This window comes from Ursus americanus, chromosome 3 (genome assembly GCF_024610735.1).
Source record: "Ursus americanus isolate L20-20 chromosome 3, mUrsAme1.1.p, whole genome shotgun sequence".
NCBI classification, from domain to species: Eukaryota; Metazoa; Chordata; class Mammalia; order Carnivora; family Ursidae; genus Ursus; species Ursus americanus.
In genome coordinates this window covers 46354411-46379537 of record NC_142129.1, presented here as the reverse complement: position 1 = coordinate 46379537, position 25127 = coordinate 46354411, and the positions used below count along the sequence as shown (strand labels likewise).

The window sequence follows — 25127 nt, the reverse complement described above, 5'->3', positions numbered from 1 at the left end:
GCCAGAAGCCATAACTCTTTATTTAGTTGACATAACCAGATTCCCAATTTTGTCCTCTGAGAGCTTGAGAGTACAGTAAAACATTGACTTCTTCTGACCTTCCCCTCTGTCTTCTCTGGGCAGAATATCTCGATGCATAACACAGTTGGTGGGGCCATGGCGGGGCCCGGAGCTCACCAGCTTGGCGGCACCCGGATGCCCAACCATGACACCAGCGTTGTGATTCAGCAAGCCATGCCGTCACCCCAGTCCAGCTCTGTCATCACACAGGCACCTTCCACCAACCGCCAGATCGGGTAAGGAGACTTCCTCGGCTGTCTCTGGGGCCTGGCTGGAGCTCGGAGAATGTTCTGGACTTTCTCCTTGTTTCTGGTGCTCAGACTGGATGAGGCAGAAGTTGGTGTTCCTGGTTGCTGTGAGATCACCTGGCACTTAGAGTGATGCTTTTAATGGGAGAAGGGAGGGGAGTCTCCATTTGGTGGAAACTGTTTGATCCTGGACTTTGAGGGGGCAAAGCAAGTCATTCTGTGTCATCGTTTCTTTAGACAACATTTGTGACTGTGGAAAATGCCTTGGGTGTTATGGAGAGCAGAACATAGTTTTCAGGACAAATGCTTAAGGATGGTAGAGGGAAGTTTCACCAGCCCACTTTTCTCCCCAACACAGTGTATCCCCTTTTTCCTAAGATCTGCTGAGCCCATCCCCTGGGTCTTTCGTTCATTTCCAGTCCTCCTTCCTCTGATGATTCTTCCTTGCTTCTTTTGCTTGTTAATACCTCTTTATTAGCTCTCCCCTTCCTCTGTATTTCCAGGCTCATTCCTGGAGTAGACAAAACAAAACAAAACAAAGCAAGTCCTTTCCTTCTCATTTATGTAAAAAAAAAAAAAAAAACCAGTACTGCGCTATGGAGCAAAATTGGTAGAAAGGTCCTGTCAGAATCCCAGACGCTCTGTATTATGGGATTTTCACTTCTGAGTCTCAGGCGACAGCTCTAGCCCTTGGCCATACAGAGTGTGGTCTGAGGACCTGAAGCTTGGGCATGACCCACGAGCTTCTCAGAAATGCAGAATCTCTGGCCTGCTTCCTTATCTTCAGGATAATGGTGGTGTGTCTTCTTTCCACCTTCACAAGAGCAGAGTGAAGAGGAAATAAAAGATTTAAGAGCAGTCAGGTTCTTAGGAAGAAAAGGTAGTAACTTAAGCCAAAGAGCTCTGATAAATTTATATTGCTGGAAGCTGAGAACTGCTTGCTGTATGTTCCCAGAATTCTCTCTTTAAAATAGGAAAGGGAGCTTGCGGTGTTTGGTATGTGCCTCAGAATTCAGTGTGACTATTCAGTTGAATATTGGAGATTGTGATTAAAAAAAAAAAAAAACCACTAGAAGCTGAACCACAGTTTGCCAGTGTGTCTTTCCCCCTTTGTTTTTGTTTTCTGTTTTTAAGATTTTATTTTTAAGTAATCTCTACACCCAACGTGGGGCTTGAACTCACAACCCCAAGTCCGAGAGTCACATGCTTTACTGACTGAGCCAGCTAGTATCCCCCTTTGTTTTTAATTCCTGTAGGAATTTCAGATCCAAGAGTAAGCACTAGGAACAACATTGGCTTATTCCTCCTTAGAATGCCTTAGAAGGAGGGCGCCTTATCTCTCATGTTTCTCAGCTTACCAGATGGGTTGTGATTTGTGAAGACCCATTTTAACAAATGAGAGCTGTGGGCAGTGACTGTTTTGTGAGTCTGTCATGGGTACATTTGGTTTCCCATTTAAGAAACAGAATATTAATCTGGCCTTTTGAATGCCTGGCTTTGTTGGAAGAAGTCAATACTAAGTTAGCTAGGATCCCTGTTAAATATTTCTTTTCTTTTTAAATGACTATGGGAGCAAATATTGCCACCATCTAAAGCAAGAATCTATAATATGCTAAGAGGGTGGGGTGGGTTCTTTTAAGACAGCGTCTAAATCTCAAGGGACTCCTTCCCTCTCGTGGTTTGGCTTTGGGCAGACAATTCACAGTTAGGCCAGCTAATTATAATTATTTTATTTTTCTTTCAAGGGGAAAAAAACATAAAATGTGTTAGAGTTTACTAGCAGTTTTATAACATTCCTTCCCCCCTGGAGTTCTCCTGCCTCTCCCTCACCCCCACCCCAGCTACCCTCTTGGAGGCCCTTAGTATTCCACCATTGTTAGTACAATGCTGGTTTTTGTGAAACAATTTTTTAAGGGTTAGCACTCAATTCTAAGATGGGTGTTGACTCTGTCAATAATTTACCCAGCTGGCCCAGGGCTGTACAGTCGGGTGACATTTCTAGGCTGTGTCACTGTGCCTGGATGGGTGGGAGTGTTTCTCTGGTACATGTGACCTCCCAACCCACTCCATCTTCTCATTTACTCCCAATCCTGGGGTGTTGTATGTCTCTCCTGGTGTGTTCTAGGAGATAATTGTCACTTTGGGGACTCTGTCTCATTGCCAGGCTTGAGGGAGGCTGTTTCTTTTCTTCAGATCCTTCCCTGTCGTGCTTACCATGTTGATTCCAACCCACACATCCTGTCATTTCCATTTTCTCCATGTGACCCATCCAAAACCTTGCCCGGATGGCTGTGGGGGCTCAGCAAGGAACAACCCAACCCATCTCACCAGTGGATTCAGAATGAAACTCTAGGTGGTAACATTTGGGGATGGTTGACTCTTTTATTTCTCCCAGCAAAGAGGAAATGAGTACTTATTTTAAAACATGAGTTCCCTCTGGAGACTGTGTCTTTAAATGAGCATTTGAAATTGCAGATAGTTTTTTTTTTTTTTTGAGACTGCACAGAACCATATTGTAGTAATATTCTGATTTTTATCACAACCTCAAATATTTAAGTGTCAAAATCTGGCCAAGCCACCTGCAAATGTTTGCCATGGCTACTGGCCAACAAAAACAGCAAACAGCAATGAAAGTCTTCATTCAGGCTCAGCGCTTAAGCTGCATCCAGGCAGGGAGGCTGGGACCCACCTGTGCCCACGCACAGTGCTTTTTGCTGTGGCCAGTGGGTGTGTTCACGACTGGAACTTTGTGGGAGAGGGAGGGGGCCGCCTGTCTCCTGCTCCCCCTTTTTCCTTCCCTTCTCACGGTGCTTGGCTTCTGCTGCCAACCTTACTTTTGCTTTCTTTTCTGCCCCTTCTTTCATGCTGTATTTAAGCTTAGAGGCTTGAATGTATTAGTAGTGATGTGGACAAGGAAGGGCTTGGAAATGGGAACAGCACTGTTGTTCGGGTAAGATTTTTGGGGACTAAATGTATGCATTTTTGTAAGCATTTGATTTTCATACTTTTTGAGCAGACACTGAGCCAATGTAGACCAAAATGGGTAGAAATGCAAAAATTCAAAGAAACAAATGTAAAAGTAGGTAGATAAGTAACACAGGCATCTTCCGTGCCATCCCATATCACCCCCCCCCACCATGCCCTATGCCCGGTTCTGTCAAAGTAATGCTGTTATCCCAATAGAAACTGGAGGTAAGTATAAATATCCCAAATTGCACTCGTGTGGTTAGGCAGGCTAGAAAAACACACGGCACTAGAGAGTGTGGGAGGCATCCCCAAACTAGAGTCTACTTGGGCTTAGTCAGACTGGCAGACGCTGTGTCGGGAAGAGTGTCTTTGGCTGATTGATGGTAGCATTTTAGGAGATAAGTTTTCCAGATGGGGGAAAAAAAAAAAAGAGTTGAGCCATGGGCTGTGGGGGAGACAAGTGAGACAGAAAACAAGTATGTGTTAAATATAGATGAAATCGATTCAGCCTTGGACCAAATATGTGGCAGATTCCAAGCAGTATCTCTATTGCAGTCATTTTTATTAGATATCGTGTAACAGGCTCATTAATTCAGGATTAAGTCAGCAGAACCTGGGAAAATGGTAGATGAGCATGTAGTGGTCGCGTAAATTCCCTTTCTCTGTCTCTTACTCTCTCTTTTTCTCTGTCTCTCTCCACATGAGACGTTTTTGTAGGAGCCGATAAGCAGTTGAGGAGGTGGCTGTAGTCTTAATAGATCCCAGCTTTCCTAGAGAAGCCAATTTCTCTTTATGGAGTAAGTGTGAGCAGGTAATTCAGGCTCAGTAATTCTTCATGCAATCAAGATAGCATGGAATGTGGATATCCGCGAGGGTGAACATGAGTAGAGAATTCTGTTAGATTGTGGGAGGCGCTGCCACTGTACTCCACACATTTCCTTCCTGTATTCTTTTTGTATTCAAAATGTTCTACAAATTTAGTCCTCTGTAGGGATTTGGGCAAATAAGCAAGCTTGCGAGGTGATTGGTGAAAATTATTCGATTGCAATAGTTTACAATACAGAAATGTTCTATGCCTAATATCAAAATATACAAGTGTTCCTCCCAAGGCTCATATTTGGACAGAAGCTATCTGGCTCATTGTGGAATATTCTAGTGAAGATATCAGGAAACTTGAAAATATGGTCACCAGCATGCATCTATAAAGCCATGTATGTATGAAATTCCTCCTTGATTTTACATCACTTATATTCCTGGCACATAGGTGTCCATGTCCACGTGATGTCATAAACCCTATTTGCATGGGGTTGTACCCAGGCAGTATAGACCTAATACTTAGCCAGAAATTTATATAAAATGCCATAAAAGGAAATCTTGTTTTATGTAAAAATGAAGAGAAGCCAGTACTCATCATAAATTGTGCCTCTTCTCACCCTTTCTGTGCTTCATCCTCTCTTGGTGTGTTGGTGCGTTGGTGTGAAAAATCACTATTAAGAGCTTTCTTGAACTGAGCGTGTTTAAGACTGTCACTGCCCACCACAGGCTGATGCCAGTGACATCCAGGCCAGCCTTCTTTCTGCTGGAGGCAGCAGACCAGCAGGTCCCAGGTTGTCACTGGCCCACAGCCCTTTGCCAGGATAGCTTGAAGACCCCCTTGAGGAATTCAGAAGAGAAGCCATTACTTCCTGCTTTGTGTTTTGCTGAGTATCATGGCTATGAACATTGCTTTATTGTTAGAAAGTTGCTGGATCTTTCACAACCCCGAGAACATTTATGAGGGCCCTTCAGGGGGATGCTTTCTGGGAGGGTTGATGGACTTAACCATATGGCTCCCGTTAAATCCCATGCAGAGCCTTGAGAAATTACCTCTGACAAGGGGGCCAGCAGCCTTCCACTCACAGAGTTTTATGTGTGGAACGAAAAATTAAGTACTGATACTTGAGGAAATATAAGGTTTCTTAACATTCAGAAGTTGTAATACCACATGGTATTGTGGCCAGATGAAGGGGGCAGAGCCAGAACACCAGAGCACATGGCTGCGTATTCCAAGAAGCAGAAAAACATCCTTGCTCTTGTCTCTGAATCTGGCTCTTGCCTGGGATTCCTCAGGCAAGCTTTGTGCATCTTGGTGCTACAGCTCCTCACTGGAACACAGCAAGGCTGGTATCTTGGTCACTTTGGAGGGATAAAACAAAATACCACAGACCCGGTGGCTTATACAACAGACATGTATTTCTCGCAGTTCTGGAGGCTTGAAGGTACAAGGTCAAGGACCTTGGTCAGCAGATGTGATTCTTGGTGAGGACCCTTCTCCTGTCTTGCAGACAACTGCCATCTTGCTGTGTGCTCGCCTGGCCTTTTTATGCTTGGTGGGGGTGGGGAGGGGGTGAAAGAGTTAGTAAATTCTGGTATTTCATCCTCTTATAAGGACACTAATCCCATTATGGGAACTCCACCCTCATGACTTCATCTAAACCCAGTTACTTCCCAAGGCCCCACCTCCTAATACCATCACATGGGGGGCTAGGGCTTCAACATATGAATCTGGGGAGTACACAAGCATACAGCCCATAAACAGCTAGTGTAGTTGGAAGAGAAGCTTGGAGGTCACTCCTCAATGGCTCAAACTTTTTGTTAGAAAAGCTCTCAGTTATCAGGCTGATAAGGAAGACAAGGAAGCTGACATTTATCCAACATCTACTAGGTGCCAGGCACTGATCTAGCATTGCATTTGGTTTCCTATCATTGTCCAAGAGCCCAGAGACGCAGACATTATTTGCTCCAGTTTTGTTGCTCAAAGAAGAGGAGTAACTTGTCCAACATCGTTCAGCCAGTGAGATGAGCAGAGTTTTGAGTTAAGTCTGTTGGACTACAAAGCACATGCTTTCCCTCTACTCCTATGCATAGCTATTCCAGTGCTGTGCAAGACACATGAGCTTGGCTGATGATTTGGGAGAATCATCTACCCACAGGGCTTGAATAATGTTCAGTCTGTCTGGTTCCAGTGTCAAGAGTTTCTGTGCTTTCACACACCTGCAGGGTGGTTAAGGGCAGAGGGAGACACCTTGAGCTGCCAGTAGCTGCTTCAGTCCTCCAGGAGGTCCCTGGCCCCTAAAGAAGGGATACAGGGACTATCTGGAGCGCACAGAGGCACAGAGTTGGTCTCTCCTGGGAGAAACCAACTGGCCAAATGCCTTCATTTGTAAGAAAACAAAGTCACCACAGAGAGTGACTGCTCTTTTTTCAACCATTTGGTTACTCCACATTTGGTTTCTTGGTCTGAAGGAAGACCCCTATTCCTGGCGCAGATGAAGTATGACTTCCAGACTTATTCTGATTCCTGCTGCCGATAGGAGACTTTGCCTGTGACCTCCTCTTGGAGGAGGATTTCATTTCCGGGTCTTACGAACAGAAGCCCTGCTCACAAAGTTCCAGAATAAGTCTCTCCATGTGTATCTCCCCCCACCCCATTTTTAGAAGCAGATAGGCACCGATGAGGGTCTGCTTCTAGAGCAAATAGCCCAGGATCATTCGGTTTGTGTCCATTGTAAATCTAGACAACTGCTCTTTTCTCTAGCATATTGAAAAGATATGCCTGGAGAGCAAGAGCTTGCTCAGAGCTAAACTGTGTTAGATCAGAGGAGAGTCTTGGGAAAGTACTGGCCATGATTTCAGAGGTCATAGGTTTCAGATAGTCCAGGCTCTGCCATTTATAGGGTTTTCAGCCTTGGCCAAGTGCTCCACTTCCCTGGGCATCAGGTCCTTCATCTGTATATGAAAAGGTTAACCAGCTTTGCAAGTCAGTCCCAGCAGCAAACTTCTAATGCAGTGCTTCTTTTCTGTCTCAAATTTATTTTCCCTTTTGGTTTGTTTTCTTCCAGGAACTGAGTGTGGTAAGAGTTCTAGGTTATGTGCTCACGGATGTGTTCCCGTCCCGCTGTGGATGAGATCAGAATAGGGCTTGGGAATGCTTGGGAGGAGGAGGCCAGTGCAGTCGAATAGAGGAGTCCCAACATAGGCAGCCAGAGAGATCTGATTTCCAGGCTCAACTCCTGAGTGAAGAACAATAATTTTATAATGAACGTACCCATTTTACATTTGAGTAGAGTGAGGTTCAGAGATTACGTGACTTGCCCCAAGTCATACTAATAATGAATGGTAAGAGCCAGAACTAGAAGCCAGGCCACCTACACTGCACTGTTCCACAGGTCTAAATGAACTTGACTTCCCCAGTGTTTGGTTTCTTCAACTGTAAAAAGGGGGGAGGGGAGTATCACTAGAAAATCCTGAGTCCTATTAAGTAGTAAAAAGGTCATGATTTTTATAACAAGTTTAATTTTGAAAACTACTTGGCAAGGCAGGTTCTTTGGGGGGATAGTGCTACAGGCATGGCTATGTGTAGTTTCCTCCTTTGCACTAATCTTATCAATAAATTTTTCTTTTATTGTCACTTTGCTAAACGTATCTTACTGTTGGAGTTCTAACAAGAAAAACACCCAAACAACAGCACGATAGTGAAAAATATGAAACAAGTCCAATGCAAGAAACCTGTACAATGATCTTGCCAGAAGCAGCTCTGTGGGAAAATGCAATTCACTGTCTTCTTTTCTGTCATTATTATCATTTGGGGGGTTACTTTGTGGAAGACTTGAAACATAGGGCTTTAGCTTATATCAATATTTAGTGTCTTCCTAGAGGCAAGCCTTGGATAGGGCACCAAATAACTAGACAATGGGGGCTGAGGATATATGTTTCCCATAATACAAAATGCAATAATTAACTGTACCTCTCTGTACTTGTAGTAGTTTCTAATGGGGATTGGCTTAGTATTTCCTGTTTTCAGGACCAGAAACATGGATGCCTAGCTGGCTCACCACTGTCGGTTTACATGGGTGGTGTTTAAAGAGAGTCCGTGGCTAAGTGTAGTCATTCCTTGGTGAATGCCAAAAGGGGTATTAACATGGGGAAATGATTAGTTTTTGCAGTGCTCTGCAAGGTAAGCGTGTTAGGAGAAATGAATCTGATAAAGCAGGTCTGGTCCTTTGTAACTGGGAGGACACTTTGGTCTTTTGAAGACGGAGCATTCCAACTAACGTGGCAGTGTCTCGGTGGACGTTTCTGATCATATTGTGCTTTTCATATTCTCAAGTACTGTATGTCTCCTAAAGCATGACTAACTCTCATCTGAACTGATTGACAAGTATTTTCTGAATTAAGAGGGGACTATTCTAGGAACGTGCAGATAGCCCATGGTGCCCGTTGCATATACCAAGTATTTATATAATTGGATATCTTGGGATTCAAAAGATAAATGATTCAATAGGTTCTCTCATGTATATTTTTCATAATATCAGATCAAATGATTTTCTCTACCATCATTTTTTATATTCTTTCTAATGAAGATTGAGTTAAAGATTACATAAATTCTGTGGACGTTTTGCCTTTGGTGGGATGAGAATAACACATAAACAAACATCTAATTTGGTCTTGGATTTTGGATATAAAGGGAATCCTTGATATTAAGTTTCAGTTACATCCAGATGGAATTCCATTTCAGTGAGGCACAGGGCAAAGCCATTGCTGGAGACCGAAAGCCATGGCTGGCGGTTCTGATTCTACTACTCACAAGTTCTTTGAAAACACCCCGTGACGTCTCTGGGCCCTACTTTTCCATCTCATAAAAAGAAAGAATTAAACTAGATTGTCCAATAAGTGCCCTCTTCTAGCTCTTAGGAACAAGTTTGTTTCTTTACCATGACTAACACTCTACTAAAACACTGCTTGGCTGATACGGATTGTGGAAGCAGAAATTCCATAAAATAGATACGTTCAAATTTAGTAGACAGTCTAGTAATCTATTTGCCTTGTATGTTGTACTTTTGGTAAATATTAACGTGAAATTCCTGTAGAGTAATAAACATTCTTAATGGTACCAGACACGTTTAAAAGAATTTGGAGTTTTATAGTTTCACCCCCTTTGGCAAAGTGCATTTGGGCTGGTGAATAGGCCGGTAAAGTCTGTAAAATGATAGGACCCTTGTGAGTGTGGGGTAGAGACACGCCGGCATGTGCTTGGGTTGCTTTTGCAGGGTTGGAGAACTTTGCAGAGAACAGATGGCCCCCAAACATCTTTGAAATGCCAGAAATGACTTCCCCAATAACCACAGACCTATCGTATATTGGTTCAGATACGGTAATTCACAAACCAAATGCACAGCACTTCACAGCTGACCTCAAATCTGTTATTTTCAGTCCAGAAAACCCGGAAACATTTTTGACACAATAATCATAATGACAAGTGCAACAGGAGACACCCATCATCAAGTCACCAAGCCACTGAACATTTATTAAATGCACAGTGGTGTTCTCAGAATCTGTAGGGGCTGGGGGCCAAGCATTTGGCAGACTCTCCGGGATCACTGCGTAGCATGACATATCCTCTCACTTTTCCCAGCGTCTTGCTTAAACTGAGTATCTAAAGAGATAAAGTATAAGTTGTTAGATTAAAGAGAAATAGAGGCTGCTACCATTTCAGTATTGTTTGGATAGTTTGAATGGAGCCATTTTGATGAACCTGTAAATTCAGTGAAACCAAAGTCTACCTCTAAAGTCTTCCTATAACCCTATGCTGAGTCAAGGTATATTTTTAATGACAAAACAAAACAAAAATACAGCTTTATAGATGCATATTCCAAATTATAGCCTCTTTAAAACATTGGAAGAATGAATTTAAGAATGGGGCACCTGGTTGTCTCAGTTGGTGGAGCATATGACTCTTGATCTCGGGGTTGTGAGTTCGAGCCCTACTGTTGGATATAGAGATTACTTAAAGATAAAATCTTTAAAAAAATAAAAATAATCCCAACTAAACTGTACACTGTTAAAGGAGAGGGGGGAATTTTAACATCCAGTTATATCCAAATGAAAAGTGTGTGTGTGTGTGTACATTCATTTTATAATGTTTTGCTTTACTGGACCATAATTTAGGCCATTTGACAAGTATATTATCTTATCCAAACCCTTGAAGAATTCTTCGGGGTGTATTCTGTATATTCTACATATCATGGGTTTTCATAATGCCCTGAATGTCCCTACCATCTCCCCCTTACATGACAATAAACTGTACCAGCACCTTGGAACCACTTTTAAAGAATAGCCCCAGTGACTGACAAGTATAAGAAGATTAAAAAAACAAAAACAAAAACAAAACAAAACAAAAAAACAAACTCATGTAGATTCACATTAGCCCCTTTACCTAATTTTCAGAAAATTGAAACAATTTCCTCATTATCTAGAAAACGACCATTTGGTTGATGGATTATGTTTTCAGGAGGAGCCACTTTTTATTTCTCTGACACCTTGACATCATTGGCATGTGGGATGAGATACTTAGGTGCTAATGCTGATGTCCCTGGAGGGTGGCGACAGCCAAATCTGAGAGCAGGGGAGGGAGAATCAGCTCAGGTGGTGATTCCCTCCCTGTGAGGAGGAGGGTGAATACTTCATAGAAAATTGGCTGTGATACTAACCATGGGCTTGGGGCTTCACCAAAGAAGGCTTTGATTTACCCAGAGATTCCAATTTATAGTCCCAGTAGAGTGGGGGTATGAGGGTACCCATCTAGAACCCCGACTTTCTCTCCTTTCTCTGTCCCTCCTTCCCTCCCTCTTTTCTCCCTGTCTCCCCTAGAAAGAAAGGAGGATACATCAAGTTATTCATGTCTGCCATTTGACTATGGCTCTGGCTAAAAGTCTGGAATTGGAGAAAGTTTAAAACTTTTAACTAAAAGAAAAATGAGAGAGAGAAAAAGAGAGAGAGAGAGGTGTCAATTACTAGACATGTCCCAATCCACCCTCATTGTGTGGATAGCTGCTATTTATTTAATTTAACTCTGTAGCCAAGCACTTTGCAGGAAACTAGAGGAGTGAGTTTGTCCAGATCTCTTTTGGCAAATATGTGTGTGTCTGTGTTTGTGTGTGGGAAAGAAAGAGAAGGAGAGACAGAGAGACAGAGGGAGGGAGGGGGAGACAGAAAGAGAGAAACAGAGAGGGAGAGAAATTTTTATAAAAAGAGTGTGTGAAACTTTGGCTGCCCCACCGAAGCCACAGACAACGAACCTTATATTGGGTCCACCCCGTTCCATAATTATTAGTGCCATTAGGAATAATTATTATTTGCTTCATTGAGTTGGCAGTTTGGAGCCTGCCTGAGACAGAGGCTTTTCACAGGAGCTGTAGCGCACAAAGGACCAAGCAATCACCCACAAGTGCTTCAACATGTTTGGACGACGTCCTTCTCTTGGTTCACTTCATTGGGTTTCGTACACATTGAGCTTCAAATTGAATGAAAAGTTCATCAGATACAAACCCAGCAGGAATGAGCACCCGTGCTCAGAAAACTTTTTTTTTTTTTTTGGATGAGGAATTTTTGGTTTTTCTCATGTCGGGAGATGAGAGTTCACTTCATGCTGCTGTGTTCCTTTAATTAAAAATAGAAAAATAAATAACGAGTTGAGTCTTCAGTTAGAGGCTGGGTTGGAAATGGTACGAGAGGAAAATGTGGAAGAGCAGGAGAAACACCCAACGGAAAAGCGGCGAGCTCGTTTAGGACGCAGAATCGTCACAAACCTAACGTTGTTTTCTCCCGATTTGTTTTCACTCCTTGCGTGGAAACTCCAGATTCCAGATTCTGTATGGTTTCCTTTCCCCTTTGCCGTATCCGTCTGGAACACCTGTGCCGTGGGCATCCCGCATACCCCCCTTAGGGATTGCAGGTAGAATGTGGCCAGGTATTTTGAACGAGTAGAGCACTCCCAACAGAATCTGTGCCTGGCAAAAGGCTCGCCCAGTCATTAAAGTAAGAAGAGCATGACAAGATGTTCTTCCAGACGTTATTTTTCCCATAAGACTTCATTGGTTCCTTGCCAACGTCTGTACCAGTCACAGGCCTGAGGGCACTTAAAGAGAACAGCACACGCCCTCAAGTGGGGTGTCTGTCCCTTCCCCTTAACCTCTTGCACGTACAGTGGCTGTAGCAAGAGCTGCTGATTCAGACCCCTCAAGAGCCTCCCAAAAACTGCTGATTCAGAAGAAGAAAAAATCCCCAACAGCTTCCATTCGACACGTCAGACCCGACACAACTGAGTAAATGTCAGCTTTGTTTCTCCAGACACCCAAACAGTCTGCCTTCCATCCCAAAGCCAACCAAGATTCCTAGGCAGGGTGAGGGAAGACCCGGGCGACCTTGCTGGGCAGGTGGGGGATGCCATGTCTGTGTAATAAATACTCCTCAGTAGGTCAGGAATGGAAGCAACTGGGTACACACCTTCTCCCAGATGTTGTGCCCCAATGAGGTGAGGAACAGTAATCCCCTCCCCTGTCCTAGGCATTGAAAAGTGACTTCTGGTATAACACATCATTAAATGGGCTCCTCGGGTGAACGCCCCTGTGTGAATAAGAAGCAAGTAAGTTTCACTGCAGTGATTTCCAGGGATTTGTGATCCTGGACATTATATGTAGGAAAACTATTTAGAGGGAAAATTTTACAAAGGAGCATTCCTGTCTGGGTTTTCATAAAAGATGGCAAAATAGTACTGTAAAGAAAAAGAAATCCAGCACTTTCTTCATCGTAGTAAAGTTTGTCCTCGTAAGGTTTCCTGCTAGGGTAGGACTGCTGCTTTTTCATTTGTCCTTTGTTTTAGGGATTTAGGGGAGAGAAAGACCAGGGACATGGTCTTCATTGGCATGGAGTTCAATAAAGGTGGGACCTTAATTTGTTCGTTTTCAGTGGCAAACTTCACAAACCTTTACAAAGCTGTGTGGAGTGTATTGTTTCTGTCAGTCCTTAATAAAGTCCCATTGTTACCTTTTTTATTCCAAGATCCTGTTGTACCAAGTCTTACCAGAGGAGATGCTTATTTTAAGGATATTTCTGTAGAAAGCATTTGATCCCTCGTGTTTTAATAATGGATTTCTCTGGGAAGGTGGGAGTTTTCTGAAGTAGCATTTTTAAATTGGTTTTCATAGTGATGGGTCCGATGTTTCTCTATTGAACGCTGTCTCTCCATTCATTGACTTAATTTTAGGTCCTTTTCTACAGTCAAGCAATGAAAAGAGCTTGCAAGTTTTATTCATCATTCCAGAATGGGGTGTGTGGTGAGTTTTCAGGGAGCTTCCAAACAGAACTAGGCACCATCAGAAACGACAGTCACATTAGCTGGCCGACCCCAAGGGAGGAGAGGTGACATCACAGTCTGGCATATGACGACACCAGGAAAATAGTTGTTTTCTCAGCTGCACAGAGATTTTTCATTAAAAAAAAAACAACAATGAAAAGCTGACTGCCTACTCTAACAGACATTATAATGTGATGTTTACGTGCATGTTATGAAGATGAGTTATTAGAACAGAAGCACCTAGAATCGATTGGCCAGGTAGGCAGGCACCGCATCTCCCAGGTACCCCTTCACCCAGAGCAGCTCCACATTTTTTCACCTAGTTGCGTTTCTACCTAATCATTTCTTTGAATAAAGACTCCTGCAGAAAGAAAAAAGGTCGAACAGTATAGAATTAGGAGATCCTTTACTCTTTATGTACTATGAGAGAAAAAATGGATTTGGGGGCATGTTCACATAGGTACCACGTTGAAGACCAGCTTCCTGGAGAAGAAGTGATACCATCACTATTGTGGAAAAGAAATGGCATTGCGGACACCAGCCGTGGTTTCCAGAGTGATGGGGGTAAAGTAAAACATGAAAGAACTTTCAGCAACTGGTTGGGAGGGAAGAAAATTGTCAAAAGGAAGACATAAAGCCTTCATGGGAATTTGTACATTTTAATCTCTCAGGAAAAGGTAGAACAACAACAACAAAGGAAATCGTATTGTTTCAATTCAGTGTTCCAGCAGGATACGTTAACGTGTGGGATCACAAGGTCTGAGGCGCGGAGACCCAGCGGCCTGGAGAGGCACCGTCATGAACGGAGGGCCTCAGACGCGGGGGCCTCACCCTCCGTCTTCCATCTGCAGACTTCTTTCTTGCGCCGTTACAGTTGAGCTGTCCAAGATTTCACTATTATTTTTTTTTTCTCTTCACAACCTCACCTTTCCCACAATCTGGCCTGAACTCTGCCACTTGGCATCCCTAGAAGACAGTCCCTGACTTCTTCCCCTTTCACAGGTCCTGTGTCCTAGGCAAGACTCAGTGATTTCTATCTTTAGCTACCATAGTGTCCCCCAGAAGATCTGTTGAAGTCTTAACCCCCACCCCCACCTCTGAATGTGACCTTATTTGGAAATAGGATCTTTGCAGATGTCATCGAGTTAAGATGAGGTCATACTGGATCAGGGTAGGCCCTAAACCCAGTGACTGGTGTCCTTAGCAGAAAGTCATGTGAAGACACAGGGGAAGGGCCGTGTGACAGCAGAGGCGGGGATTGGAGTGGTGCAGTTGCAAGCCAGGGAGAGACAAGGTTTGCCAGCAACAGCCGGAAGCTAGGCGAGAGCCATGGAATAGATTCTCCCTCCGAGCTTCCAGAAGGAACCAAACCTGCTGACACCTCAGTTTCAGACAAATACCCTCCAGAACTCTGAGGGAATAAATTCCTGTTGTTTTTAAACCACCCAGTCTGTGGCAATTTGTTACAACAGTCCTAGGAAACCAATACATGTGTCTTCATGTAATTATGGACCTGTTTGCTTCACCAACAGAATTGTGGTTAAAAAAAAAAGAAAAGTCTATCACTTTATTCTCCTTTTATTCAGCTGCACCAGATGTGCAGATACAAACATTAAGAGAAAAAAACGCCAACTAAGAATAAAAATACCACTACTCTGGAGAACTGGTATTTTGAGTTGGGACCTGTTTTGTGGGATACCCCCAGTTCTCCGTTTGTGCAGAAAGGGAATGAAGAAGCCTGCTCTAAATCAAACAGATCCACCATTAATATCTTCTGGTGAAGGATGTCATTAGAGATGCATGGTACATGGGCTGCAAACCTACACAGCCATAAAAACCCACTTTGAAGTAAATGGAAGGGAGTGGGGATTTTCTTTAGCCGTGTTTACTCTGCGCAGTGGTCTCTGCTAGATTCTGAAGGATGCACTTTTTGTCGATTAAGCTGTCTACCCCCGTAATTTGCAATGAATGAGAGATCAGCATTGCACATAGGTGTGGGGGCTTTTAAACCCAGCCTTCCAGAAATTTTTAGCAGCTGATGACATTCTCTGAACATTGAAGGCCAGGGTACCACCAACTGGTTGGAAGAAGGACAGACGAGGGTGATGGGTTTTGTGTGTGTGTGTGTGTGTGTGTGTGTGTGTGTGTGTCTTCAGACTAATTCCTTTTAGCCTCTCAGCCAGCAGGCTGGTGCTCATTTTCATGACTGATCAGGGTTTTAGCTGCTGTTCTCCTAGTACATGTTTTTGAAAAAGGAAGTAGCTTATGTGACAGCACTGTTCTTTTGATCTGTTCACTTTTCTTAATTCTTTTTGAAGCATCCTTCTGCCTCCTTCTCTGGCTCTGAGTGATTTAAAGGAAAAATGCTGGAGTTTATATGCTCTGAGAAACCTAATGCTCCGAGAAATCCAATAAAGCCCACCGCCAGAATTGTGTTGGGGGGCGAGGGGGGATGAGATGACCACCCAGAGCGAAAGCCCAAGCGGGAGGGTGTTAAAAGCAAGTAGACATATACCTGTGTGAGGCTGCCGTGGAGTAGGGGTCTGCAGGCTACAGACACCTGTAAAAGTGGGACTAGACTAACACTTACTTTGAATGTTATAAAATTCCATGTTTTCCATCAGGGAAGACTGTTCACACCTCAGTATAATAGATACAAAGCCCTCTTCTTGCCCACTCCCCACCCCGCCCTTAGTAGCTTTTTGTTGGAATTCTCACCTCTTAGGAACTTTGTGTTTTTGGATCCAGAGTGATTCTGGGTTTTCTTTTCCCTAATGGTCTCATCAAATCACGATGCCACCTTGATTTCTTTAGTGTTTTTAATAAGCCAGAAAACCGAAGCAATTCCCCCAGCCAAACCACTGAGTTGATGTGAAGTGACACCTCCCAAAGCTCATGCTGTTTGCAGTCTCCATCCTTATTGGTTAGAACTCTGGTTGGGCATTTTCCAAACACATGTTTCTCTCTCGGAGTGCCGGAGTGCCGAGTCCGGATGATAGCCCCATAGGTGAGCATGGTGGCGGCTCAGGCAGGCAGAGAAGGGGAGGAAACGGAGTTCCGCAGAGCAGCTCAGAACTCTGGGAGGGATCCAGGATGTTCTTATAATTTTCATAGAATAATAATAACCACAAAGAAACGTCCTGCGGTTCAGCCCAGTAAAAGCAACAGAGTAATTGTCCCTGCCAGCCCTCTGACAACCCCCCCTCTCCCCAGCTGAGATCTAACGTTGAATCCTTCACATGGCTTATTCTGTCCTTTCGTAGCTTTCTCGGTTTCATAAGAAGTAGAGAACAATAAGGGTGAAGAAACAGCGTCAGGATAATTGAATAACATTCACCGGCAAGCGTTTTTCCTTTGGCATGATAAAGAAAAGTAGGGAGTCATCATGAATCTCAGACTTTGAAATCACTTTTAAAAATCCAGCCTAAATACAAAGTAAGTTTTAATTCCCTAAGTCTTCTGAAAAGTGGCTGGTAAGCAAACTTCAGTGATAATCACATTCTGGCTGGTAGCAACAAGTGGGCAAGAATGGGACACCCCAAGGTGGCCTCGGGGCGTGTTTGTCCATGCCACAAAACTGCCTCTGGTTTGGCATCATTTTTCCCACCTGGCAACTGCCTGGCTCAGAAGGGCTTCCGTCTAGAGTGTCTGGCAGCACCCGCACAGGGCATTCCTGATGGGAAAAGACCAGAGCTGGAGTGGACAGAGCGGTCCAGCCATTGCTCCTGGCAGTGAGCCTCTCAGCGCGTCATCAACCCCAATAACAGGATCACCTCAAATGTTATTGTAAAAGGTGGATTGTTAAATTCATAGGTTTCTAAATATTCAGTTATTTATCTATATTTGGCTTTATTCCCAAAAAAGGGACTTGAGGAGACTTGAAGAAAATACAACAAATTTAAAAACACGAAAATCTGTGGAAGAAAGGAAAGCAGTGTGAGAGAATTCTTGGACTGAAAGAAATGGTTTGCTGCTGATCACCTTTGTCATGACTGCTGTCATCTTTTAAGTGAAATTCGTGTCTGAGTCTGCGCAGAGCGCTTCTTGCACGAGTCACAAACTTTGGGGGAGCAGTGAAGCCTGCCTTGGGCCCGTGGTGGGTTGTCTGGGTATACGTTAACCTCAGCTAGCCGTCGGCGCTGTGCGTCCTCCGTGTACCGTTTTGGGCCATGTGTTAATGAGCACTGAAAGAGCAGGCCAAAGGTAGCAGGATTCTTTGGGAGTTAAAAAAAAAAATCAGTTTTGTAAAACTAAGCAGGCCATTGTGGAGGCGGATCGGGAGGGGGGCGGGAGGGGAGGGCAGACTCATATTAAAATCCTGATATAAAGTTCTAAGTGACGAATAAGAGGCTTAAATACATAAAGAGCGAGGCTAAATTTGGACCAATTTCCTGTGAAATCTCTTGTGTAATATTTTCAATTTGTGCTTGTTTAATGTGGTTTATTTTCCTAAGGTTCACAGTATAGGTTTTAAATTCAGCCTTGACTACACACATGTGTCGAGAGGTTATAAAACAAGAGCCAGCTCAGACCAGTCTCCAACTGGATACCCTTTGGTGGAAAACATTACCTCCTTTTCAATGCCTAAAATTTCTTCACAGGCACGGAGTTCGTCTTTTCCCCATCCAGCTCCCCAACTGGTTTTCCGTCATCTGGTTTCACCAGCACATATCCGGTTTCGTTAGTTAGTGCACCTAAGGGTGCTACGGGGCCACTTCAATCCAGATCAGGACTCCAGGGCTGTTTAGGGCAGGCCTCCCGATCCCTCTGTGAAATCCCCAATTCTTGACACAAAAGGATAATTCCACCCTTCTGATAAAAATAGAGAAATGGCCTTAGGTTCTCCAGAGGGCTCTGATTTGTAGTACAGAGTTCAAGTTTTGGCCTCTGATGTCCTAGATCAGAACTTCTCTAGGATGGGGCCATTACCTGTAGGGCAGTGATGTTTCTTGACTTGAATGGTGACTTGAATATAGTATGTAGGAACCGTATTGTAAAGCCAGACCTTAACAAAACTAGATGGGATCTCTGTTTTTCATGGCACTTAACTGTATCAGACCTTATATTATAGCTACCTGGTGTTCATCTGTTTCTCTAGGCTTTAAGTCCTTAAAACAAAGATTGTGGTGTATTCATTTATGTATCTCCAACAACACCTAGCACTTTACATAATACGCAGGACTGTATGAGTGAAAGTGTGTTTTCACTATACATGTGGGTATAGAAGGGTTGGAAAGAGACATCATGTATATGCAGAGTTCCCTCGTTAAATTAAGAGATTAATAAGAGAGATAATGAGCCGCGTAAGTGTTTTTATCTTTGGGGTGCCTGGGTGGTTCAGTTGCTTTAGCGCCCAACTCTTGGTTTTAGCTCGGGTCATGGTCTCAGGGTCATGGGATTGAGACCTGCATTGGGCTCTGCACTGTGCATGGAGCCTGCTTAAGATTCCTTCTTCCTCTGCTCCCTGCACCACCCCGGCCTTTGCACATGAGCACACTTTCTCTAAATAAATAAGTGTTTTTATCTTCTTTACTACCCTTCAACAAAATATTTTCATTAATTCAGTTATTTTTTCATTTGACAAACATTGATCAAGGACCTATTTTTTTCTGAGGCTAGACGAGCCTTCCAAAAAGGACCGTTTACTGTTCCAAATCTCATTGCCAGCTCTGCCTGTGCCACAATGTGCAGTGAAGTTGAAATCCTGCATCTTCTCCTTGCCTCTGCTATTTAGTTGTTTCCTCGTGGCCCGAGAGCCATTCTCAAGATTGTGAATCTGGGCTCGAAGTAGTCAAGGAGTTGTTCTCCAAGCTGCTGTTTTCCCTGGAAGGGGCATGTAATTATTGGGTCGTGCTGGCTTTCTGACCCTGGATGTAGTTTCTCTCTTCTCACCTGTCCAGTTTCTAAAACTCAAGTGTGTGTTGGGAAACCAGCAGCCCAGAAATGTGAGCCTCACTCTGTGGTCACCTTGCCCCCTGACATTCTGTTGTGAACATTTTCAAATATAAGAAGCTTAAAGAATCACCATCTAGATTCTCGTATTCCATTTCACTATACGTGCTTTGTCATATATTTATACATTTATCTGTCCCTCTATTCATACATTAATCCATCTTTTGAAGCATTTCAAAGTAGCTTGCAGACACCTCACCCCTAACCACTTCAGCATCTTTATCACTAAAAGGCTCATTTTATGTTTATGGGTCTTTTGTTGTTGAAATTCACAAAGAATGAATGCACAAATCCCAGGTATACTAATGGCCACTTTTAATGTAGGATGTCATTTTCTTTCTTGGCCTTTTTCATTATAAATAAGTAATCATGAAGATGAAAAATATTCTGTGATATCTAGAGTTAGCGCACTTAGGGGGTGAGTACTCACATAACTTTTTTCCTCTACGTGACCACGTTTATTCAACTCAGGAAGGAGCAGAAAGAGAACAGGGGTGTGAGGCTTGCGTGTTAAAGGCCTCACTTTGCAGATAGACTACCTCAGCTCCTTCTACGATCTCTGTAGTCACCTCCTTTGTCTCGTCTTAAGTCCCTTGTTGCTGCAGTAAGAGGAGAGGCAGTATATGTGGCAATAAGGGACATGAGTTTTGACGTCATAAAACCTAAATTCAAACTCAAGTTACCTTGACCTTGGGCAAGTTACACTTAATCCCTCAGTGCCTCTGTTCCCTCATCTGTTTAAATGAGGATAATATTGTCATCCAAGGTTGTGATGATTCAGTAAGGTAATGGATGAAAATTACCTGGCACGTAGTATGGCCTCAGTGACATTAACTATTATTACTGCCCCCCAAATACCAGCTCAGTGAGTGGTTAGAGGTAAGAGTCTGTGTGTGTGTAGTTAATTTAGAAAGGCTTTAATACTTTTCAGATGATCAAAGTGAATCTTTTGTATGATCATTGAACTTCTGAGGAAATACTGAATCATGTATTCTTGTTTTAATGGAAATGAGCACCGTGTAGCCTCAACTGAGAAGTCTCCTTTTACCTCAGGATAACCACTGGATTTTCCTCACAATGTCCCTGTCCTGTGTCCCCAGAGTCATGCCTTAGTAAGGAAAGAGCAACAGCCAAAGGACGTCATATTTCCTCTTCATGGTTCCCAGGGCTTCCTTTGAAGCTTGAAGTCACAAGGCAGTTTCTTTTTTGCTCATGTTTAATACCAGCCCTTCAAGCAGCCAGGCTTCAAATTCAGGAATCTTCTTGGCTTCTCCTTTCCAACGCTTCCACCTTAGACCAGGCACATGTTCGATGGGTTTTTCTCTCTCCTTCCCTCCCAAGCCTCACCTTTCACAGTGGCTTGTGTGGTACTCTGCTTATAATACTCAGACAACATTTGTTGATTTGGTAAGTCATGTGATAACTTCTTAGAAACCTATGTGGGGGAAGTTCAGCTCTTCCTAGGAACTAAACGACAGTCACTTCTTGCTTCCACTTTGCCTTCAGAAATGGTAAGGGGACAAGTTAGAAGCCATGGAAGCTCTTCCAGAAAGTGGACAGGGTCCAAGGAAGGCTGGCACAAAGAACCATCAAAAGGGACCCAAAGAGGGACAATCTAAGCCTCAAACCCTCTTCTGTTGAGTCAGAAAAGGACAGATATTAGGCATAATGGATTGTGGGATGTAGGGAAGGGGGGAAAGTGGCAACTCTGATATGTCAGTGATACTATATTAGCCATTTCCCAGCACTCTCTGCATGGGGCCTGCATGTTCTGTGCGTGTCAGACACTAGCTAGGTCAGCACACTGAAGGAGCCCTGAGACAGTATGCTGCGATTCCCACTGAGTTGGGTTCAGATGGTCACACATGGGATGGAGTGTGGGATAGCGTGGGCAGCGCTGGTGCTGAAACCAGAGTTGGAGCAATTCGGGTCCCTCAGCCCCTTCAGCTTAGTCTTATCAGATCAGGCCGTCACGGAGCAGATAGACAGGTAAGTCTCAGGGACCTCTGAACCCAATTAAAGTTATACCACAAAGAAATCAAACTCATGTGGTTTGCATTTCAGAAAGCTACATTTGGTGGGCTGTTCCTGTTTTAATTCGGTAACCTAATGCAGACCATGTGAACATTTGAAACGCTTTTAACAGTTAAACCAGCTCAAATAACACAAAACCAGAGCAGCAATAAAGAATGAATTAAAGCTGATTGCAACTGTGGCCAACACAATTTTTTTCTTGCAAAGAACTTGGAGGGGGGGAATAGAATGCAGGACTGGGGGGGAAGAGACCAGTACCCCCACTTTCAACTTTGAGTAAAGCAGTGGGCACTTTGACTTCTTTTATTTCTTAGCAAATGTTTGAAACAGATTAACTTAGAAGGTGTACTTAAATCTTGAAGGGATCTTGGATGAAGGAGCAAAGAGGGTTGCCATCCTTTAGAACTGATAGCTTGGTAGTTAGTAGCTCTGTCTAAGACAGTTAGCTCGGCGGGCAAGGGCACGTTGCTAAACCCACCCGAGGTCAAGAGTTCAGCCCTGCATGGGTCACTTAGCCTCCTACTGGAGCAGATGGAGCAGCAAACCTGTTCGAGTGCCCCAGGCTGTACCTCCCACATGTCTACAAAGGGTGACCCGGGAGTGAGAAACTGAGACAACAGTAGTGTGTCCTATGCCCCAGGCACTGTTCCAGGTGCACTCAGTGCCACATACCCAACCTAGCTGCTGGATCCCTCTGTGCCTCAGTTTTCTTATCCTTAAAATGGGGACAGAGCTAACTCTGTCATCCCTACTTTATAGTTGAGGAGACTGAGGCACAGGGAAATTAAATTCCTTCCTCAGGTCACATAGATAATAAAATGGCAGGGCCAGTATTCAGACCCTGGTAGTCCGGTATGAAGAGTATCAGCACAACTGCAGTATAACGCTCTAGCAAGTTACACATCTCAGAGACAAGTCCAGTTGCTGCTGATGAGAGCAAATGGCGTAACCTCAACCCGGGCTCTTAGTGTCTCAGCAAGAGAGGCTTGACTTCGATGGTAACACATCCACACTCACTGTCGCGTGCAGCGTGTGCTTCACACCCGTTGCTCCATTCCTGTTGGTTGAATTGCAATTTGTACAGACATAGAAGATGCCTCCAGAAGAGTGTGTGCTCCATTTATGGATGGAGACATTGCTGTGAATAAAATCTAAAAGCGATGGTGAATGTGCATGGGATTTACTTCCATGTAATTCCAGACACTTGATGGGAGAGCCCTGGAGTATGACAGATGTAGCTTGGTCCCAACGCTGTGAGATGTGCCACAGGTGACAGCTAACCACCTGCCCCACTTCCCAGAATGTGCTGACTTTGTCAGAGATCCAAAGAAATAAGGGAGGAAGGACCCATTAATTTTGGATCCATTAGTGACAGAACGCCTGCCAAGTGGGAAGGAGTAAAGCTACAGGAAGAAACTTTATTCGCAGACTGCTGAGGGGTTATCACCAGCAGCAGGGAGCCAAATAACCACCGGTGGGTGAAGGGGCTCCACTGAGCCCCTGAATGCAGGTTCCCTCCCGAGCAGTGGGAAGCCAGTTTGTCAGTCTCTTCTGCAGGCAATGCCAAGTTCATCTGCCCGACTCTCGCAGACACTCCTGTCCGGAGGATGAGAAGTCTGCCACTTTCCCCTTATACAGTTAAAACTGGTATCAGTGTTGCCAGCTTGAAACCCTGAACAATACTTAAAATTATAAAGTATAAATAAAAAGGTAAAGCTTATCAGCGGTTTCTTTTTCTTAACCTCATAGATAAGGTCAAATGGTTAATTAAAGTATCTTAGACTAGGTGATTATTTTCACAGCCCTGTTCTGTTATTAGAGGGGAGAAGTGGATTCAGACAGTCAGTGAATGTGATGCCTGTTTGACTTGAAGGTAAGGGAAAATCTAGTTACCTCTCTCTACAACTCTGGTTACAAGGATTACAACCCACTTAACTCTCTTTAAGGCCTGGATAAACATAGACTGCCTAGTCTCCAAAACATTCCTCAGGTTATTGGTCTAGTTACAATGAACTTTCTAGAAAAGTTCTCAAGTTCTCCTGATTTCTCCAGGCCAACTCTTCCCTCTTTCTGTAGCATGCCTGTGTGGCTTTGAACATGTCACCCAGCTAGATGGGGCACATCATGTACCTGGAGCTCTGTAGACAATAAATAAATAATTATTGAAGAGTACCTGGCAAATAGAGCAGGGTAGAATAGAACTCTGATTAACATTATGGATAAAAATCCATTTTCTGTGTAATACAAATTTTTTCATCTCACACTCTATCTCAGCGTCTGCTGTCAGTCAACCCAACCTGTGACGGGATCCTTCATACATATGAGGCCCAGCTAACCAAATCCTTGACGTACAAAGAGTTTTAAATTACGTCTTCCTCCTTATTCTGTTTTCTCTGCTAGAATTTAAAATTTCTGTTCAGCAGCATCTATAAACCACTCTAGTTACAGAAGGACACAACATTCTCTGAACTTTTTATGGTTCAGGAACATGAGTTGCCAAAGATCTCCTTACACCCTATTTCAGTCCTTTAACATCCTTTGTGTTTTTTTTTTTAAACTCATCATTCAAGGAATATTTCTTGAGCGCCCCACCCTCCAACCCCCCATCCAATGTCAATGCTCTCTATGAAAAATATATTTTATATATTATACATATCTATTTTATTTCTATTTTATATAGTTTTATAGATACAAATAAATAATAAAAATGGATTATATTATCTGTATATTTATTTCATATTATGTGTCAGGCACTGTGCTGGGCTCTGTGAAAAATAATAGAGAGAAAAATAAATCGACATGATCATAGAATGCACAGTCCCGTGAGGGGGTTGATGGGCATTAATTGAATATTTATACAAATACCTTAAAATTGTAACCCTCTAAAGTACAAAGGCCTGTTTTTATGGAAGCATCTAGTAGAGGAGCTCGACTTTGCTAGGAAGATCAGGGAAAATTTTTTTGAAAAATTTTGAAAGTTGGGGGTATCACCATCCCATAGTAATAAGCTCACTCAGACTTTAAGGATGGTGTTGGAGACTATCTGTCTATCTAAATGGATAAATGGCCAATCAATGGTCTAATTTGAAATAAAATTTTAAATAGTTCAACAGTTCTTTCTGCTTCTACCTCAAGTCCCATGGTGTACCTCCTTTCCTTGGTGGGTTCTGCTTATATCTCACACTTTAGGCAGCAAACACCCAGCTGTGCAAAAATGATAAATCACTTTTAACTTTAGCCAAAATCTGAACAAAAAGAGGCCTTCTCTTTCTACTTCTCAACCCTTCCCACCAACGTGGTCTTAATTTCAAAGCTGGTGATGAAGATTGAACATGGAAAAAGGTCTGGCTTATGGCTCTTTATTTTGGCAGCAGCAACCTTGGGAATAATTTAGAGATCACATTTCAGACCTATTTTGCACACCATCAAAGCAAAGGGGATAGGAACTGATGCTTTTGAAATTGGAGGGGCCAGGCCAGTTTTCATGTTACTCCCGTTGAAGTTCTCTGGCGTCACAAGTTCAGCAGACGGATATCATACGCCTACCTCTGGTATGGTGTTCTGGGTTCCTTGGGAAATATGATCCTTGGCCTCACTTTCATCGTGCCTACCACAGCGTTTAGGCCAAGACCTCCTAAATCACAGCGTCATGCAGCCCTGTCTACCCAGTGGACCTGAGCGTTGGGATTTCA

General features: G+C 43.4%; 1 protein-coding gene across 4 annotated transcripts in view; it reads left to right on the top strand.

Annotated features, from left to right (window-relative positions):
* The window catches only part of CREB5 (cAMP responsive element binding protein 5), a 394423-nt gene that overhangs the window by 148108 nt on the left and 221188 nt on the right, over window positions 1-25127 (top strand). For all 4 annotated transcript variants that reach the window (XM_045792960.2, XM_087860952.1, XM_045792959.2 and 1 more), the window contains one exon: window positions 124-296. In XM_045792960.2, coding sequence (XP_045648916.1) covers window positions 124-296 — 173 coding nt within the window. The remainder of the gene's footprint in view (window positions 1-123; window positions 297-25127) is intronic.